At 37.5% G+C, this 20,812-nt stretch overlaps 2 protein-coding genes across 6 annotated transcripts in view; both read left to right on the top strand.

Moving 5' to 3' along the window:
• papi (tudor and KH domain containing protein papi) overlaps positions 1-18,526 on the top strand; it is a 21,341-nt gene extending 2,815 nt beyond the window's left edge. For 2 of the 3 annotated variants that reach the window (XM_028323684.1, XM_028323685.1), the window contains exons 4-13: positions 438-595; positions 2,103-2,229; positions 4,420-4,580; positions 6,108-6,221; positions 11,613-11,711; positions 12,677-12,808; positions 14,727-14,841; positions 15,323-15,443; positions 16,314-16,420; positions 16,763-18,526. In XM_028323684.1, coding sequence (XP_028179485.1) covers positions 438-595; positions 2,103-2,229; positions 4,420-4,580; positions 6,108-6,221; positions 11,613-11,711; positions 12,677-12,808; positions 14,727-14,841; positions 15,323-15,443; positions 16,314-16,420; positions 16,763-16,764 — 1,136 coding nt within the window. In that variant the 3' untranslated portion in view covers positions 16,765-18,526. The remainder of the gene's footprint in view (positions 1-437; positions 596-2,102; positions 2,230-4,419; positions 4,581-6,107; positions 6,222-11,612; positions 11,712-12,676; positions 12,809-14,726; positions 14,842-15,322; positions 15,444-16,313; positions 16,421-16,762) is intronic. The other variant, XM_028323687.1, reaches the window with a different exon arrangement.
• LOC114366729 (uncharacterized) lies at positions 7,156-9,999 on the top strand. 3 transcript variants are annotated; one of them, XM_028323690.1, is made up of 6 exons: positions 7,156-7,796; positions 7,877-8,087; positions 8,174-8,359; positions 8,461-8,885; positions 9,066-9,174; positions 9,739-9,999. In XM_028323690.1, exons 1-5 carry the CDS (start codon positions 7,792-7,794, stop codon positions 9,118-9,120), a joined length of 882 nt encoding a protein of 293 aa, XP_028179491.1. In that variant the 5' UTR covers positions 7,156-7,791; the 3' UTR covers positions 9,121-9,174; positions 9,739-9,999. The 3 variants fall into 3 exon arrangements, with proteins under 3 accessions (XP_028179491.1, XP_028179489.1, XP_028179490.1); XM_028323688.1 differs by having other exon boundaries at positions 7,156-8,087; XM_028323689.1 differs by lacking the exon at positions 9,739-9,999 and having other exon boundaries at positions 7,156-8,087; positions 9,066-9,193.
• Positions 18,527-20,812: the final 2,286 nt, after the last annotated feature.

The following is a 20,812-nucleotide window of genomic DNA, read 5'->3' on the forward strand; positions in this document are numbered from 1 at the left end:
GGGTGGTGTCTAGAAATATCACGTAATTTTTTTCCACAACAAACACACTAATCCTCCATCTGCATTTGTGAACACAGGCCCAGTTTTTAGATCCGCACTTAAATATTAACAAAATGTTAAAAATTGTATTAAAAGTAAAAAACTGGGCCTAAATTGTTTTGTTTTATCATTTCAGTTAATTTTTTACACAGGTCGTGTTTTTTATAAAATCTAATATTTTCGAAGCATGGATTATCTCACTTACATTGCAAATAGGCATTTTGGACAATCTCACGTGAGATTAGGGGGTGGGGGAGGGGGTCTGGCAAAATCTCATGAAATCACATCAAGGGGGGCGGGGGGGTTAAACAATAGCCAAAATTTCACGTAATTAATGGATGCCCCCTAAACGGTTTAAATATCGGGCAGTGTGTTCAAATTACAAATGTTCATTACAGGTGTGGGTGGTGAGAACATAAATGACATTAGCCACCGCAGCGGCGCGCGTGTTAAGATCGACGGACCGAACTTGGGCGACCGCGCCACGCAGCGGCAAGTGTCTATTAAAGGCACCAAGGAACAAATCGAAGTCGCCAAAGGACTCATCGAGAAATGCGTGTGTTTTATTTTTGTTTTTTTTTTCCTTATGGCTTCGTGCGATTTGCACATTTAACCAATGGCGACAAAAATATATTCAAGTAGGTAATCACATGGAACACGGAAGTGCACGAGAACCTAGAAATCCCAACAGTCAAGAGGGAAATAGAAAGTTCCTCTGTCTCCTACAAGCAACGCCTTGAGCGACATAGCAACCATCTGGCTCATGATTGCAGATGTATAAAAAAAGTAGGTAATCATCATCATCATTATCATCTCGTTTAGTTGAACACAACCCTCTCCAATTATTTACAGTTTGTCAAAATATTTTTGCTGTGGATTATGGTATTCATAACTCATCATATACATCATAATATTTTCGAGTTATTTGGAGACTGTTATCTTTCTTAAAGTAAACATATCATATTCTGAATCAATGCCAATTTTCACTCAATTAATTTATCCTGGACTAGGCGGAGCAGATTTTCGTTTAATTAGAATTCATTTGACTGGCTGGAGTCTGAATCTATTTTGAAATCAACATCTGCCAGCAAATTTGAATACGATTTTGTACCGAAGTCTCCCTTATTACAAGTGAATAAGGTTCTAATTGATTCTACTCTTACATTATTTACCTTCATGTGACGTCCAAACTAATTAGAATTTAATGAAGCATAGAAGCATAGTCTCTATACCCTTTTTATTTCTGTGGTACCAAACGGACATGAATGGTACATCAAGCTATACCATTTGGTATCGTGCTATTTGCATATGAAAATATGTCTGATGTATTGTTATTGGTGGTTTTATCAATTTGTGCTTCTTTCCTCTCTATGGATCAAACCAAAGACTTCCGAATCGAGGGAGTCGCAACTCCAACTTACTACGTCTCGTACAATAACGTCTAATAATCTTATCCAACCACATATTTTTTAACTAAAATAGAAAGAAACGGGTTTTAACGCGACATTTATGCTTTCGACTGCTAAGCTGCAGGTGGTCACAAGCAGACTGAAACGTCAAGCCGTGAGTACATTAATGTAACTCATTCATAAATGTCGCGTTAAAGTGTCTTTCTATATTAGTTGAAATAGAACACGAAAGTGTCGTAAATCCTTACCGATTTCCCGCCTTTTGTATTTATCTGTGCACTAATATTACTATTTATGTATGTTTGTCTAGACAATATTATGCAGCTTACTATTTTATTTATTATATCAATGGCCCGTGACCCTCACTCGGCATGGGGCACACTGAAAACCAGCGCCGTGGCCTTCGTCACCGTGGGCCACGGCATATGCTGAGTGCGGTCCCGTTGCAGTGGGCATCTTGTTGGTGAATGGGTGGCACTGCTCAGTTTACTCTTGTTTTTATTTTTTCTTCTTCCATTATTATGTGCCACTGTCATGTCTATGTAATTGCCTGTATTTGTGTGATGTCCATTGTAATAAATGTATCTTTCTTTCTTAAAATATTAGATCAACCACATTTGTTTCTTCTAACACGTGAAATCGTCCGTCCATCAGGTAGCCCAAGAGAAGTGCCGCCGCGAGATCGAGCAGTCGAAGCGAAGCCCGCGGCACGGTACTCCCGCGCCCGAAACGCCCGATGACGCGCCAGGTGACACCAAGCATGCCAAGTATAAGCGGCCTGGTAAGACTTGCTAACCGCATGCTGTGCTGTGTCTCAATGCCCACACACTACGGCTTATAGACTAGCTGTGACCGCGACTTCGTACGCGTCAAAATAGTTAAAATACTGTTTCCCGTTTTTGCAACATTTTTCTTTACTGCTCCGCCCCTATTGGCTGTAGAGGGTGATATTATAGCGCCTAAAGTCTTTCTCGATAAATGTGCTATCTAACACTGAAAGATTTTTCATATCGGACCAGTAGTTCCTCAGATTAGCGTGTTCAAGTAAACATATAACCTCTTCAGCTTTATAATATTAGTATAGATAGATATTGTACACCACACAAGACAAGATAAGAAAGAAATAAATAGTTACATCTAAAATAAATTCTTGTGCAATGTTTGTGACAAAACTCCTTGAACGGTAGGCTATCAAAAAACTACTCGCCCTTTGTTGTATTTATGGTCCTTATGTAGATAAGCTATTACTTTTACGTTAAACATTTTTACAGTATATTGACAAATGAGTTTCTAAAGTTAGACTGAAATGTAAGCCATAGCGTGTGGGCACAATTATAAAAAATAGGGTTGTCAAATTCAATAAATCAAATCACAAATCATTGTGCACAAATCATTGTGAATTTTCGATTCGATTCATTTACGTAACGAGATTTCAAATTATTTCGAATGACTAATACTCTTTGGTCATACTAATGCAGCGGTATGTAAACTTAATATTTATTTATTGAATCAGACAACCCTATAAATGTTATGCTGTCCATATAAAGCTACAAAAAATCATATTTGTCATGAAGCCACTATAAAAATATCACCAAACCTATACAAGTATGTTCTTGACCTACAGCCACATTATGTTAATGTGTTCAACAAACGTTTCTTCAGATCATAGCGTGCGCCGCTTCAAGGTAAATGCGAAGTAAATACCAACCAAACATGCTCTGAATTTTACACGCTTTATTATGTAAAAGTAAGTTTTAAAAGTGTTGTTTTATCCCACCCACCCACACATAGAGTTGCTATACGCACCATGAAGCTTTGATGCTTGGGTATTATGTTGACATACATTATTTTTGACATGATTTGTCGTCTTGATTGAAAATCCGTCTTTTTTAAATATTTTTGAGTTGAAAAATATCCCTATTTGAATGCCTAAAGGATTTTTTTTACTTTAAAAAACCACATATTATAGTTCTGAAAGCTGGTTTATGAATGTTTATAAAATAAATTGCAACTAAATAAGATGCCACGGTGTTCGGCTACATATTGTGCTATTTGTATATACGTTTGTATGAACTTACAGACGACAGCACGTCAACCTACATCACTGAGGGCTGATTTTACCACTATATAACTTTTAACTGAAGAATAAGTTTGGCACATTGACAGTTTCAGTATGGGAAACATGTCAAAATTACAAGTTTATTATTCAGTTAAAAGTTATCCGACGATGGTAAAATCAGCCCTGAGGCATCTTACTACACTTAGTCTTGTGATAAAAGCGATTTCATAGATAAGATTTGAAAAACCCAAGGCTTTCAAAATATATCCCTACCATCTATGTTGTTTTTTGTCATTTAATATTTGTTGTTTTGAGTGCTGTCCTCCCCTACTGAGTATACATTATATTTATTGTTTTATTTTTACACTTAAGTATATGTAAAAATATTTTGATGGATGTTGTATCGTCGGTTATATGGAAAAATGTGTGTTTGTGAGAGGTGAAGGGTGTTGTTTCGTGTTTTTGGTGTGCATATTGGTAGAAGTTGTTTGTTATGTCGGGGATTTGGTTATGGAAAGAGTTTTAGAATATTAGAAATGGTTATTTCCTTAAAGAACTATTTACCCAAGAATCTAGCCTTACATACATATTATTATCAAAAAACTTATTTTGTTTACATCCCAGAGTGAAGCACAATCAGGAATAAGTTTCATCCCTTTTGAACTGAGTTAGGATTGTCCCTATTAAACCGGGTTTACACAAAGTACCGAATTCTCTCTTTTCTCTTTCAAAACATGGATTGCGACATGAAAACGATGTTTGCAATTTACTCAGGCATTGCTTAGATCAGTTGCCAAAATCTCTGTGGTAAGATCATAATCAAAGTTTCCCTTGCTTAAGGCAGTTGATAGTCCAAAAACATAAATCAGAATTCTAAATGCGAAAATCTTAACTTAAACTTCAATCCCTCAGCGGAAGCAAGCGGCGCATCCATCGAGGTATACGTGTCAGCCGTGTCGTCACCGTCGCGCTTCTGGGTGCAGTTCGTGGGCGCACAAGTGTCGCAGCTCGACGAGCTCGTGGCGCACATGACTGACTACTACGGCAGCCGCGAGAACCGCCAGGCGCATGAGGTTGGGATTGTTTTAACGCGGTCATCTAACGGGGAGGAAAGCGGGATTTGAATAAGTTGTGTAAAACGCAAATTCAAAGGTGACACCTGTCTGGCTTAGTGGTTCGCGTACCAGACTCCTATGTTAGGGGTCGCAGATTCAATCCCCGTACAATGCTAATATTTTATGGATGAATATTCGCTGTAACTTGGTATGACTTCTTCTGTGACCGTATTTCCTGCTCAAGTAAAACGCAAGTTGTTCTGTTTATTTTAACATTCGTTGTAGAGATAAATACTGTAACGTTAAGATCATTGTAATATAATTAATTCAGTGTCTCATTTGTTCTTTTAGGCTAAGTTGCATCATCTTACTTTGACTTTAACAAACGTCAAAAATCTGACAAACTCCATACAAAAAGCTGCCGCCCTAGACAAAACGCACTTTTTGATCGAATCGAAAATCGAATCCGTCAAAACTCCATACAAAAGGGGCTTTTCGACCACTTTTCGACTGGTTTGCGATTATAATTTGCACTTTGTCTAGACCCACTGTTAAAGTTACGGTGAAAGTAAGTTGGTGCAACTTAGCCTTAGAAATGTTCCTTAGGCCCAGAACAGACGGTGAAACGCAACTGCAACGAAACTGCAACTTTGTGATGATTCTGATGAATGAAACTGAAACTGAAAGTTTCAAACTGGTCGCGTCATGTGTGGTCTCTCAACGGACGCTATGGCAGAAACTTAGATGCAGCTCAAAAGTAACTAGCAGTTGCAGTTTCGTTGTAGTTGCGTTTCACCCTCTGTTCTGGGCCTAAGCCTAACCACAGAATAAGTAATAGTACAGGTACAGAAGGATTACTCCGCAAGACGATATAAATAAATGCGAGTCTTGCTACGACGCGATACAGTGGAATTCAGCTCGCACAGCACTACGTACCTACAATTTTATTCACCTACAAGTTTTGTATCTTTCTATCGCGTGCCTCTGAACTCTTCTTACACTGTTAGGGTTGCTGTCTAGTGAAAAAAAAATTAATCTACTTATTTGTAATGAGGTACGTATGTAGGTAAGTATGCATTCATTATGGAAAACCTTGGGAGAGGCCTTTGTCCAGCAGTGGACGTCATTTGGCTGAAACGAACGAACGCATTCTGAGCAGTAGTCATAGTAGGTTAGGTTCCTATATTATCCTAAGAATTATTGATTACCTACATGGCCAACATACCTTTCAGCATCTTTGGGAAGCGAAAAAAAAAAGATAAATCCGGTAGATTTCTTTTCGAATTTAAACACCCGAACGCCGCACAATATTTCTTTCTCTTTATGTTCATTTTTAAATAATACTTCGATCATAGAATTATAATCATACTACAACGCACGCCAGCGTCCTGACGGGCGCGCGCGTGACACTCGACTGATATAATACCCGCCGGCGGGGCGCTTCGCTGTAGGTAATTATCGGATGTACCGCGCGGAGTGAGCCAGGCCTGGTATAACTTCGCAAAGATGTTGACAAGGATGTTTATTTACTTACTTCTATTCCAGTTATCTCAAGTGAGCGTGGGGCAGGTGGTGGCGGCGGTGTTCCGGCACGACGGGCGCTGGTACCGCGCGCGCGTGCACGCCATCCTGCCCAACGAGTTTGACGCCACCAAGCAGGTCAGTTGTTATAGCCTGACCAGGAACATAAAAACCCTCGCCATGTTGCGGAAAATTAATGGTATAGTTCCAAAATACTGGACTGTCCTGTCGATGACATTGACAGCGGGGCGCCACCGTCAATACCGAATCGCTGGTTCCGATTTTTGCCATGTTGGAAACCATATAGTTGAACGATGGTAGCGCCCCCCTGTCATTGAGTTTGGCGGGACAGTTCAGCGTGGGTCATCTATACTAATTTCTTTTAATGGCAACAGTAACTGAAAACTTCATTGACATGTCACCTTACATGTCAGTCTATTGTTGTCAAAGTGTAAACAAACTTTATAATAAATGTGCGCAATTGATTTTGTGAATTAAATTGCTAAAATATTTTTATATTCGTGAAAGAAAAGTGGTTCACAATGTGTTAAAGTATTTGTCGAAGAGAAATACTAAGGGTTCGGACAATATTTTCATTGAATAATGTTTCCGACAAAGGTTGTCAAATTGACTGACATGTTTATCGTATAGTACGAATAAAATATGAAAATAATACTACTATGAAAATTAGCTGTGGTTTGTTTCAACTACCTATTTTAAAGTTTTTTGTCACTTTGTAAGTGTTGAATTTTATGGAATTGGGAAAGAAGTACCGAGTTTGAAGCGTTCATGAGCAGACATTGTAGTTGAATATTCAAGTTTAGAATTTGATTATTGATGAATAATAATAAAATCCTACTTGCTCGATCGATGGTTTCATTTAATTTATTTAAACCAGTTTACCTGTTTTATAATATTTTTTGTTACTTTATGAAAATATTAAATTAGCCCATAATCCTGAATCCTGATACATAAAGTTAGCCTATTAATTTAATACAGGTACGACTGTACCCAGTGTTGCACTATCAAATGCAATTGACGCGCCTCTATGCCAGGGTTTTTATGTTCCTGCAGTCGTATTACAACCTTTTATAAATCCAGTTTGTTTCCAGGCAATTCAGTTTACGGCCAAAAACTGCCTTGTTCTTTTTCGTATTACGACGTCCGTTAATCTGAATGGGATCATCCTGGATAGATTGTCTATGGCCGGTTTACACTGCCGTGAAGGTAACGTTCGGAAATTGACATAACGCGATACCGGTTCGTTACCGATTCAATAATTTTGTGAATTTAAATATTTTTTCGTATAAAACAAGTGTAAATATATAAGTGTAATTGAAGAAACATACAATGAAATTGAAATTATATAACATTTGTTATAAATCATGACCAATCTTAAAAAAAGAAAATTATGACGGCTGCTCTTTTTCTGTAGCCCTTTATTTCTGAACGACAAGTGTGACATTTCGCTGAGCCCGCAAAAAAAACTTTATTTATTCACCACTTGAAAACTGTGTGTGTGAAACCAAAACTTTAAACATTTAAAGTGGAATTTAATTAGTTGCTGAAAGAAAGATTTATGTGATTATGTATTCTTGGGAACGAACTAAGACAGCTATGTTGTGTTGTTGTGGTATTAGTGGATTGCGTTGCATTGGTGTCGGTCTGAAATTGTATTGCTCAAGCAAACTAACTAATTTTATTGGAAATGGCGTAAGTACTTACTTAATTGTGTTTTATTTTGGTGATGTAGGTATCTTAAAACATTATTGGAATCATGTTTTATATCTTAGTTCACAGGATGAGGTATCGCGTCGTCGCCGGGTATCGTACCAGCAGTTAGAATCTTTATGGGAGTTTTTGAACTCTCACAGAGATGTGGCTGTAGGATACAATAAAACGGCGCAGGCTCGAGAGTATTCTAAGCGGATGTGGACAACTGTGTCTCAAACTTTAAACTCTTTGGGAGAAGGAGCTACAAAGGACTGGAAAAGTTGGTCTAATGTGAGTATAAGTACTTACTATTTTAATATTACTTTAATAGACTAAACTTCGTTTTCTTTTAATAATGTAGTTTAATATTTTTACAGTATTGGGTAGACTACAAAGCGAAATTAAAAAGAAGAGTAGCAAGCATCCGTGCTGCTCAAAATCGCACCGGCGGTGGCCCTTCTGAAGCCATTCCCCTAAATGATTTAGAGAAGAAATTCCTAAGTCTACTTGGAGAAGGCTTTGGAAGTGGGATACCTAATACCCAAGTAGACCCGTTTCCAATTGTGAGTATTTTTTCATTTTGAGAATAACTTTATTGACATTGATTATTTATGTTTAGAATTTTGATGAATGTATGAATTAATTTGTTGTGAAATTTTTGTAGCAAACTCAGTCCGAACATACTGCACCTGAGGCTGGAACATCTAACTCAGAAGCTCCTCTAGTTCTTGAACACCCTCTCACCCATGAGAGTGTTCAACTAGAGGGAGAGGAAGAGCTAGCACTGCAAGACTCTGTACTAGAGCAGCCGCAGGTGCAACAGGAAGTGGCCCCACAGCAGCAACAACAGCCTGAGGAAACACGTCCTCGACAAGTGCCAAGACTGCCAAGTCGACGCAGTAGGCGACAAGCTGCTTTGAGCCAACAAATGGCCAGAGAAATGTTGGTTAACATTTCTCGGGACAGAATGTTGGCCGAGCAGCAAAATACTATGTACCTTGGCCAAATCGCAGAAGCACAGGAGAGAAATTCCCAAACATTGCAAGAAATGTTGACAAAATTAAATACAATAGCATCTGTTATTGACAAGTAAGTAAAAATATACCTACTCAAGAATTTTATTTTCATTAAAACTTTATGATACAAAAATTTGCCTTAAAATAATTAATATCTACTTACCTAACAATAATGAACTAAATAAAATTTTCTAAACAGACATAATAATTGTAAAGAAATGCCATTACTTAATCTAAAAATCTTAATTTATAGGAGCATGGGATCGAGAGGACCACAGACGGGAGACGAGGGCTCTCCTGATACTTAGCCCTTCATTGAGCTCCCTGTTATTGCTGGAGGTGGCAGAACGTGGTGGTTGTTGGTGAGTGTCATTGTCAGCTTGCCGAGATATCTCTAATAAAGCCTCTTCATTGGTTAGTACTTGTACAGGGATATTCCTACTATTGCAAATATTGTGTAATATTACACAAGCATTTACAATAAACGCTGCCACAGGAGGAGAATAATGTAATACTCTGTGTACAAGTAAACACCTGAATCTAGCCTTTAGGAGACCAATGGTCCTCTCAACCACATTTCTTGTCCTTACATGCAGATAGGTGTAATGAGCTTCTGGAGTGTCCGGACTAGTATCAGTAATTGGTGTCATCAAGTACCTTCTCAGTGGGTACCCAGAATCACCTAGAAATAATAAAAATATTACATTAACCATCATATTATATTTTGTTGTGTATATAAAATTATTTAACAATGAATACAACATACCAAGTAACCATATAGCTTCATTTCTGCTAATAACCTCCATGTGATCCTTTATGGGATGGTTTGCCCATATAAAAGAATCATGAGTAGCTCCACCAAAACTAGCATCCACACTCATGATTTGCATATCTGCATTACTAATCTAAAATTCAAATTGTTTCAGATTAATACTATGAAAATGAAGACTGAAGAAATTATATTATTGAATTATATTTTCGTTTTTCTGTAATGATTATAATAAATAGTAAACATCTTACCAACTGGACATTTAGTGAGTGATACTGTTTCCTGCAGTAATATCTCTCCTCATTTTCCTCGGGGGAAACAATTGCCACATGAGTGCAATCAATGCATCCCAAAACTCCTGGCATTTGAAACTTATTGGAGAATCTAAAAATAAATTAATTTAGATAAATATAACTTATCAAAAGTTGTTGGTGCAAGAAAATAAATTTGTAGTGTTTTTATTGCTAATAATATTTCTATTACATAATTATAAAGAGTTTAAACTAAAGTTTTATCTTTTAATTTTACCTTTATTAAGGCTGTAAGTTATGTACTCACCGTATCATGATTTCACGCCTTTCCTCAGAAGTTTGAGGAAACTTAATATATTTAGCTTGCATGTGGGGCAAGTTTAGTAAATTGGTGATCTGCTTCAACACCACTGATACAGTTGGTTGTGCGACTGAGTGTGCAGATATATCACCAACGGGGCGTTGGTATGAACCCGTTGCATAGAATGATAATGCAATTAACACCTGCAAGAACGATTTAATTTTGTATTTGAATATTCAATGTACTTGTAGACCATAACCTCAACTTAATAATATAACAAAGAATGACAATTAATTAGGCTTTATTAATAACAACCAAGGGCGTAACATTCATAAAAAAATAAATTACTAACCTTTCTTTCCAGCGACAAATCCGACGCTCTTGAGGGCCCAGCGACATGATGCGGTCTTAGTTCTTCGCATAAATTGATAACTAATTCTTTGCTCAACCTATATCGTTTAATGAAACTTATTTCATCCACATCAAAAGGGTCGCTAAAGTCCCTAAGGCGTCTTCTTTGAAGTTTTGCATCATTGTTTTTTTGTGAAGCATCATTTTCAAGAAATTCAAATATTATCAACTCGTCACTCATACTTATTTCTTATATTCTAGGTGTTTATTAACATTTACCAGTAAAAAAATGCTTTCTAATAGAAAACTTTAATAAAACAAGTCAATTAAAGTTGATCAAAGACGACGTAAACTGAATGGCTTAATTGAAACAAAAATTGACAAATAGTCAAGGCTACAAACGTCAAATTGACCGTCGTAATACGAAAATTCCAGTCAACTTCCAGTCAGAAGTCAGTCAAGTGTCACGTGACCGCTGCCTGGCTGGAATTAAGGGATCATAATACGGAAACGCAAGGCAGTTCAGTTTAAGGCGTAAACTCACTGGATTTAAGAGGTCGTAATAGGCCTGCTGGTCAGGCTATAACTCATTAATAACCTTGTTGCTTTGACTTGAAGTCCAAAATAATAACGCCCGTATTCACAAAGGATACTTGCTTTAGTGAAGCAGCTTCGCTATGCGAAGTCGAATGCATAGCGTTAAATAGAGCTCTGTGATTGGTTCGTGTGTGTCACTCAAGTATTGTCTATGAATAGGTTTTTGGGACCCTGTGCGTCCACTCGCACTGTAAGACCTCATAGTAATGTTTGTGAATACGAGTGTAAGAAATTAATGCCACTAAGTAGGACCGCTTACACTTGTATTTTTGAAGAACTTTGAACCTTATCTCTTTGGTTTAAGGGCCAACATTATAAAAAACATTGCACGGTACATGTGCAATGTTCTTGATGAATTTTTAACCTTATTAGTCAGTAGCGGAAATAATATTAAATTATTTTGAAACCTATTGTACAGACTAAAAGAATAAATAAATATCATCATCGCCATAAAGGTCAAAACATGTTGGCAGCATCCACCCACTACACATAAAAAGATACTAAAGTGAACCTTACGTTGTTCGTCCGTAGGTGGCGGACGTGTTCTTCGTAGACTACGGAGACAGCGAGTATGTGGCCGTGAACGAACTCTGCGAGCTGCGGGCCGATCTACTGCGGCTAAGGTTCCAGGTAAAACTTATTACTTATTATAAACTAGCTGACCCGGCGAACTTTGTTCCGCCTTAATGGCAATAAATAAGCAGACATTTTTTTTATTTCGAACGGGATAAAAAGTATCCTATGTCCTTCTCCTGGCTCTAAACTACCTCCCTGACAATTTTCAGCTAAATCGGTTCAGCCGTTCTTGAGTTATAAGCGAAGTAACTAACACGACTTTCTTTTATATATATAGATATTTGTTTAATAATGTAATGACTATTATTTCAGTCCGGTAGTTCAGCGCAAGACCGTAAAAATGTTTATGAAAGCCCTTCGATAGCATTTGAAACCATTATTTTGTTTCATACACACTGTATGTTGAAACTTTCTAAACTCCCAGACTGCCAGAAGCCTCCTTGTCCAATAGCTGGGTACGCCCATGTATACTATGACATTGACTATAGTCTGGTCCGGGAGCACGTAGAATTTTGTCCAATGACCCCAAGCTACCCATCCTTAATCGCTCGCGCGTAATTATGTTGCTGTCGCGCTCGCACACTCACTGCGGGCGCGCGTCCCACAGTCGCGACAGCAATATAATTACGCGCGAGCGATAAGGATGGGTAGCTTGGGGTCATTGGACAAAATTCTATGTGCTCCCGGACCAGACTATAACCAAGTTTACAAAACTGCTACACTACCTGTTGGCTACAGTTTTCTAAACTCTGATTGTTAAATAACGTTTCCACCAAAAAATCATTAAATTACAGGAGCTATAAAATGTAAATCTGTGGCAACTTAGCTGTTAGGCCCGGTTTCCACCGAAGCCGAGCGGAGAAGTGTCGGGCCGTCAAATTTTTCTATAGAATTTGACAGCGGTGGCGGCGCGGTGCGGAACGTGGAAATAATGAAATCTAATCGGTTAATAACATCCTTCTTTGCTCCGCTCCGCTTTGGAGGAAAACGGGCCTTAAAAATTTTAACATAATTCGCAGGCGATGGAGTGCTTCCTAGCGGGTGTGAAACCAGCAGGCAAGGAGGCTGACGTGGTGGGCGTGACTGCCGCCGGCGCCACCTGGGACAAGTGGCACCCGCAGGCCATCGAGCGCTTCGAAGAGCTCACGCAGGTACTAGCGACTAGTCGCACTAGTCACGGCACTAGTCGCACTAGTCANAGGAGCTCACGCAGGTACTAGTTACTAGTTGTACTAGTCACGGCACTAGTCGCACTACAGTCTAGCGGGCAAGGAGCCGACGTGTGGGCGTGACGCCGCCGGCGCCACCTGGGACAAGTGGCACCCGCAGGCCATCGAGCGCTTCGAGGAGCTCACGCAGGTACTGGCGACTAGTGGCACTAGTCACGGCACTAGTCGCACTACAGTCTAGCGGGCAAGGAGGCGACGTGGTGCGAGGAGCTCACGCAGGTACTAGCGACTAGTGGCACTAGTCACGGAACTGTAGATCTAGCGCGCTTAACTCAGCCAGTCCCTGAGGTATGGGAGCGTACGCGCCACTAGTTGCACTATTCACAAAATTATACAGGGTGGAAACGATAAGTGATCTCAATCGATTATTTCCAAACTACACAAGATGTCGAAAAACTGGTTACTGATCCTGAAAGTGCTTCACGAGCTCTTTCTACCGGTATCAGTAATTGGTTACAGAATTAACTGGATCTCTCCGAAAATTCAATGTTTTCAGCCTCCATACTAAATGTATGCCAGCCACAGAATATTAAGTGTTATTTTTTTTAATTACATAATAAACACTTAAAATGAACTCGTGAATTGCATTCTTATTTCAAATTATTAATGGAAAACATTGGTTCTAAGCTTTACTTGCTATAATATTATCAAGACATGAGTGCCATGACTGTGGCGGTACTAAATGTATGGAAGTTGGAAACATTGAAATTTCGGATAGATCCAGTTTATTTTGTAACTTATTATTGGTATTGTTGGATAGAGCTCGTAAAGCACTTTCAGGATCAGTAACTAGTGTTTGGATATCTTGTATGGTTTTTAATATTAAGTGGTTTTACTAAATGTATGGAAGCTGGAAATATTGAATTTTCGGTTAAATCCAATTTATTTTGAAAACTATTATTGGTACCGTTGGATAGAGCTAATGAAGCACTTTCAGATTCAGTAACCAGTTTTTGGATATCTTGTATAGTTTAGAAATAATCGAGTGAGATCACTTATCGTTTCCACCCTGTAGATCTATGGGTGCTTTTGATATTTATAACGTGACAAAGCATACAAATCGGAAGTCTCGCAGACCTTGACGTAGTAACAAAACCTTAGGCACTGACTGATTTAAACGCTAGAAGTATATTAGTCGCACCAATTATCCGACTTACCCAACCAAAGTGACCACCACTAGTCACTCTAATACAAGAAATCCACTACTAGTTGCACTATTGCACCAACTCAAATACTTGCCACTAGTTGCACTAGTTAGATCCATTATCGCCGCATAACATAACATTATTCGCCGTTATTTTATAGTTGCATGCTAAAGTTTATTGGTGAAATCAATGCTATTTTTTATTGTTTATTGCAACCCAGGAGAAGAAAATAAGGGTAAGAATGCACCATTTTCTTAGTAAACTACATACATCAGTCTACAACATTTTACATACCAATGCATAAGTAACTAGTTGCACTACCCAACTCAATGCATGCCACTAGTAGCATTAGTAAGACTAATTAATCGCTGCATATGACTTAAGCCTGGTCGAAGAAAAGAATTTCGTCCAATGACCCCAATCTACCCATCCTTATCGCTCGCGCGTAATTATATTGCTGTCGTGACTGTGCGCCGGGCGGCCGCAGTGAGTGTGCGAGCTCGATAGCAACATAATTACGCGCGAGCGATAAGGATGGGTAGCTTGGGGTCATTGGACGAAATTCTACGTGCTCGGCGACCGGACTATAGTTGACTAGCGCCATAAATAGCGTGACTAGTTCTAGCAGGCATACGGAATAAAATATAACAATAACAACTTGAATTTCATTGACCATAATTGATTTATGTAACCAGGTGGCGCGATGGAAATCCTTGGTGTCTCGAACGTGTACTTACAAGAAGACTGCCACAGCTGAAGGAGAGAAAGAGAAGGAGATACCTGGGATCAAGCTTTATGACGTCACTGATGGTAAGTTATTTCATTTCACTTTTAGTAGTAGAAAGTTTAGATCCTGAAAAGATGGGAATAATTATTATTTATAGTGCAGTTCTTGATTTATTTATAAGCTGTAGTTTCTAGTTGTACTTGACTTGTTTTAGTCTTTAAGCTGTAGGAGTTTCAGTGGTGTAATAATAGTCTCGTAAATTATTGGACCTAAAATGAAAAGTGGGAATAGTCCCGTAAATTGTTGAATCTAAGGCCCAGAACAGACGGTGAAACGCAACTGCAACGAAACTGTAACTGCTAGTTACTTTTGAGTTGCATCTAAGTTTCTGCCATAGCGTCCGTTGAGACACATGACGCGACCAGTTTAAAAGTTTCAAACTGGTCGCGTTTCTAACTGAACAGGAGTTTCACAGGCGTAAATGAGAAATGAAAAAAGGGGAGAACAGTCCCGTACCTGCATTTTTCATACAGAACACTAACATAACTTTTCTCCTTCCTCCAGAGGGCGAGATAGACATCGGCGCGGTTCTTGTCGCGGAGGGCTGGGCGGTGGAGGGCGCCGCGCCCGCGCCCCGCGCGTCACACACCCCGCAAACGCCCTTCGGGGACCTAGGGAACTCCAGGTATAAACTACATATTTTTATCTTTATTTGGTAGTCGCCAAGTTGAGCGTTTGACCACAGAATAATAATAAGTACTACGTACAGAAGTTTTACTTCGCGAAGGTATTTAAAAAAATGTATGCTCAATGTCATTAACAATATGGTGTAATTTAGCCTGTCTCAAGAGTCAAGCACCATTTTGTTGACAAACGTCAGTGATCGGCACTGCGCCGAAGCTATAGGGCTGACTTCGGTAAAATGATGTGACGTGAGGTGCCAAACTGCGAAAAATGGCGGAGGAAATACATGATTTAGCATGAATTATCCAGAATTATCATGAATAATATTAACTACTTATTTACCTCTCAGTGTCTTGAGGCAACTTAAAAAAGTACATTTTGTGTTTTTATTATTATTTAGGCATTTAAATACTGCACAGTTTTTAGTACACCATTTTCTTTATTTACTTCCATCATACACAAGATTACGCGTGCGTGAATCAATGTTCGTGAGTATGTGAGGCCTTGTTGAATAGTATCCTGTAGGTGGGCCATCGTGCGTGTTTTGTTTTCGATGTAAACTCGCGGAGATGAACAGGCCTGGTTTGACGCACACCGCGAATAGCGTTTAATAGGAAACAATAGCCAATAATAATAATAAGCATTTACCTTACCGTATCGAATTAAAATGAATTGAAAAAAGTTTAATTTAAATGGTCAATTATTTTAAACTGTATGCAAATGAAATAAGATTCAAAAGCAGTCTTCTGAAGTTTACTCCTCTTTTGTTCCTCTGACTTATTTATTACGTGACTTGCAAAAAACGTCTTTTTAGTTGAGTTATTGAAGATCATGCTGTGAGATAATCCTGTAACTTTGTTCTTTTATACAGGGTACTGGGCATGTTGAATCAAGTCGGCCCGCGGTCGTCGTCGCTCCCCAAAGATCACAAGGACGACGGCACCGAACAGGAAAAGGCGGCTAAAGACAAACTAAACTGTAAGAATATTGATAGAATGATTCAGTTGTATATTTTTTTAGGTAGTTTATTCGAAAGGGTTTAAAAGACCATACTACTTATAGTTCTTGCCTTATGGTCTTATTGTGGACAGTAGTAACTTTATGGAGTTAAAAACATTTTCAAAAAATTATACGTCACCAGCAAAAAGATACTAATTTAATTACTTGCCCCAATATATGTCACAGTTTTATGTTATGTTTCAATTTCTTGATGCAATCAAAATTAAGGTTTGTCAGGTTGCTGTCCTAGTGATCTTTGGCGTTATTGAAATGCTTCATAATGTTTTTATTTCACTTCAAAATCGTCTCAATTTTCCCCAGAAAACGACAAGCTAACATCATCGATATCACTCGCGTCCGGCCTCGAGAAAACCAGCCCTAAAGCGGTGTCAAACTTCGACCTGACCTACCCAGATATCAAGCCGAAACCCGTCAACGGTTCCCATGAAGAATTCCTGCAAACTGAGCGTGTATCCGAGATTAATAACTCTACGGACACTTTAGTACCACAAACGCAGGCGCAGAAAACCGGTGATGACTTCAAGGCGAATATGAACAGAATAGATTCCCACCATAATAACTTAGAAGCACTGGGCAGGCAAGAGGCGCATAAATCGTGAAGCAAGTTAAGTAAGTCCTCCTTTTGTGATGTGAACAGATCGTCTGATAGAAAATGGTCTGAAAAACTTTACGATGACTTAGTTTTTCTTAAAGTAAACACGGATTGAATCAAATAAAAATTAAATAATTTTTCAGCTACTCCTTTTTAATTCTTTTTGACTATTACATATTTTGGATTTGTTTGTTTAATTCGTGTCTATTGACAATAAACGTACAAGTTTCAAAGTACGAATCTGCCGTCCAAAGAATTTAAATTAAGATGCAATCGTAATGCAATTTAGGCTTATTAAAGCTTTGGGCGCGAAAGTTGTTTTAGAATTTCTAATCGATTAGGTTTGTGATAAAAAATGTGACACGACTGAATGGAAGGGTATGAGGACATCTCGTTTGATTATACTAATTACTAAAGTATATCAGTATTGGCGTGGCGTGTCGTATGTTGGAAGTGTGTCTACGGCCTAACGTTTTGACCACTGCACAGTGCACTTTATACACCTAAAAATATTTTCTATCCCACGTTCTGTTAGAATTTATGACCTCGATTTGTAATTTCCTCAGCTTTAAATAAATAGGTGTAAGGAAAAAATATCGTTACGAATCTTTTTGTCTATGGACACGCCATAGACTGTAATAGTCTTGTTTGATTCATCTTTTGTACGTTCCTACAAGTTTATTGTAACTACAAAATGTTTTGAATTTCGCAACCTTAACAAGTGTATTCGTGAATGTGTATTTATTAGGCATTTTACCTTTCTAGTATTTGTGTTTTATTCATTAGAAATTTCGTTATTTCTACTCATTTAATGGCAGTCTATTTACATTGAATAGAATCGCTCATTCCTTCATTTTATGTTCCTTCTCGACTTCGAAAAGGCAGTGTTAATGCCCGCTGATATCGGTTCTTTTCTAACCATAGAAATTAGACGAAGACCGACGTATTGGTGACGTCATTATGCTGTAATATGTAGTTTTGTCACGTGATTTTTCCTATTCATTTAGTGTGCTCCATATGTAAATTAAGTTAGCTTTTTAGTCTTAATTCGTTAATTATTTTGAATCAGTAAAGTACTGATAAGTGACGTCATAACCTACTGTTTTTCACGCGAAATCTGTAGAAATAGAATATCAAGTTCTAGTGAATTTACACTGTAAGACAATATTAACTGATACAACTGTCTGTGATTGTCTAACAATATTTTACGGGGTGAAAATTCTCTTAGTGAAGCCTGAAACTACGCGTTCTCCAAAATATTCGTTCGTTCGTTCAAATATTTTTTATTTAAAAGTTAAAGACACAAAAAATATAATTGCAGGATTTTGATATGTAGTAAGCTTTACATTTTTAAAGTTTAGCAATACCACTGCTTCTGTTTGTATAGAAAGAGGCGGTTCATTGAAATGAAAAAAACAAATCTTGATGTGACTTTTGACCTTTAATAAACGGTAACTTATAATGTAGAATGATACATGAATAATTCGGCTTCGTTAAGATTTATTTTACACTCTTTATATTCGAAGGCATAGCATTGCTTTAGTAGTGCTCGGTATTACTTTACTAACAGCATTTGTAGGCATAGTATCATGCTTCGAAATAGTGTGTATCTATATATATAAAAATGAAACCCGTTTCGCGTTGTCACGGCATCACGTGTGAACGGCTGAACCGATTTCGATAATTCTTTTTTTTAAATGTTTGTGGAAGTCCAAGGATGGTTCTTACGGAAAAAAATATTAAGAAAATCTCTACGCTAAGGCGGTACGAAGTTCGCCGGGTCAGCTAGTTTTGTATAAAAACAGACCAAGGTAGAACAATTATAGAATACTGTATCTATAACATAACCCTTGATGTCTTTCTGTAGGCTCATATACAATTAGTATAATAAATGTTGCCTTATATTTGTAAAAAATATTTTCTGCATATATTATAAATGCAATAATATGTGTATTCTTACTTATTTTCTGTGGGAAATTTTAGCATTTTGCAAAATGCGAATTGATACATAATGATTTATGTAGAAGGAGATATAGGTTAAATAAAACAAACCTACAATGGTTCTGTTTTCATAACTGTTGTGTTTAGTTTACATTCTTGTTGTTAGTTGGTTCGTTATTTACATTTTTACTTTGATCGTAGATGGATATGTATAATGTAAACAATTTTAAGTACACTCATATTATTGTTCACATTTTGTTAAGTATCGCGTGGATACTACGTATTCTTAAATACATTACATATTAAAATACATATTATACATCGGCATTGCTTTGAAATCACCTCTTTAAATTCTATTTTCTTAATCTGCTTTGTATTTTACTTTCTAAAACAAATGTCGGGTTTATTAAAGGTGCTATCAACATAAAAGTACATAAAACGTACGTTTATTTTATTATAATTTTTTACTATCTTTTAGGAACAAGTATAAAACTTCTTTCATATCGTCAATTAATTTCAAGCATGCTATGGTAAAGATTTATACCTACTTATGAAAAGAATCTCGGTTCTCAGTTGTCAATTACTAAGTATTTTACAGTGTGATCTGTTTATTGTATTCCCATACTACTTCTTCTATACATACTATTGTTAGAAAAACATGTCTTATTGTACCCAAGCGTATCATTGCGTATCATGTAATATTTTACGTGTACATTTTAGTAATATTATGTGCTATTGGTGCCATACCTACCAGTACAAATGTTTTATTTCAAAGTATTTTGTCGAGTTAAATTATTTAGTTGTAAGTTTTTTTCCTGGTAACTTTGCTGTTTTCTACGTCATATGTTAATAACACACTCGAATAATATTTTTTTATTATTGCAGTGAAGTTTGTAATAATTTTATAATGTTGTACTTAGAATAAATGTTTAATTTGATAATCTGAATCTTTTATTGCACAAATACCTAAGTATTTCCATTAATAAAATCTATACTAATCTATACTAATATTATAAATGCGAAAGTAACCCTGTCTGTCTGTCGCGCTTTCACGCCTAAACCACCGAACCGATTTTGATGAAATTTGGGCATTTGAGTCCCGAGAAAGGACATAGGATAGTTTTTATCCCGTTTTTTGAAACAGGATAAAGTTTTTCTGTGATAGACAAAATTCTACGCGGGCGAAGCCGCGGACAAAAAGCTAGTCTTAAATAATATTTTGTAACGCGAGAGACTCCATTTAAGTAATCACCTCCAAAATACTTATTTTCCCATATAATAAAACATGTACCTCGTTAGTGATGGAAGAATCCATGTTCTTTTGTATTCAAAACAATACTTTAAAGATGACGAAATGATTACGGGGTATTGTTACATTTTCTCAGTACATTAAAACAATTACACCGTTTAGGAAAGCATACCGGACTTTCGACGAGCTGATTCGCGGGTGATCAATGTAAACAGTATTGTCGACGGTGAAAAGTACACGAAGCGACATAAAGTCTGTGCTATTTGTGGCATTAGTTGTGGTAACACCATAATAATATGTCAGAAGTGGAAATGGATCAGAGCCGTGTAGCATTCCCGTTCTGCTCAAATTGCCCAAATCCAGAATGTGTTATGTTATATTCTGGCAAAAAGACAAAAAATTACGAATGCTTTTGTGCACACACGGAAACGTGCACCGGATAAGAATGTAAATATTTATCATCATTACTTCAACCAATGGCAGCTAGAGCATATTATTGTTGGACTTAAGCCCACCAAGAAGAAAAGAAAAAGGCATGATGGTTTCCACAATACTTTTGCTAACACGA

The sequence above is a fragment of the Ostrinia furnacalis genome, unplaced genomic scaffold (assembly GCF_004193835.3).
Source record: "Ostrinia furnacalis isolate ACB-3 unplaced genomic scaffold, ASM419383v2 OfSCF0677, whole genome shotgun sequence".
Classification (NCBI taxonomy): Eukaryota; Metazoa; Arthropoda; class Insecta; order Lepidoptera; family Crambidae; genus Ostrinia; species Ostrinia furnacalis.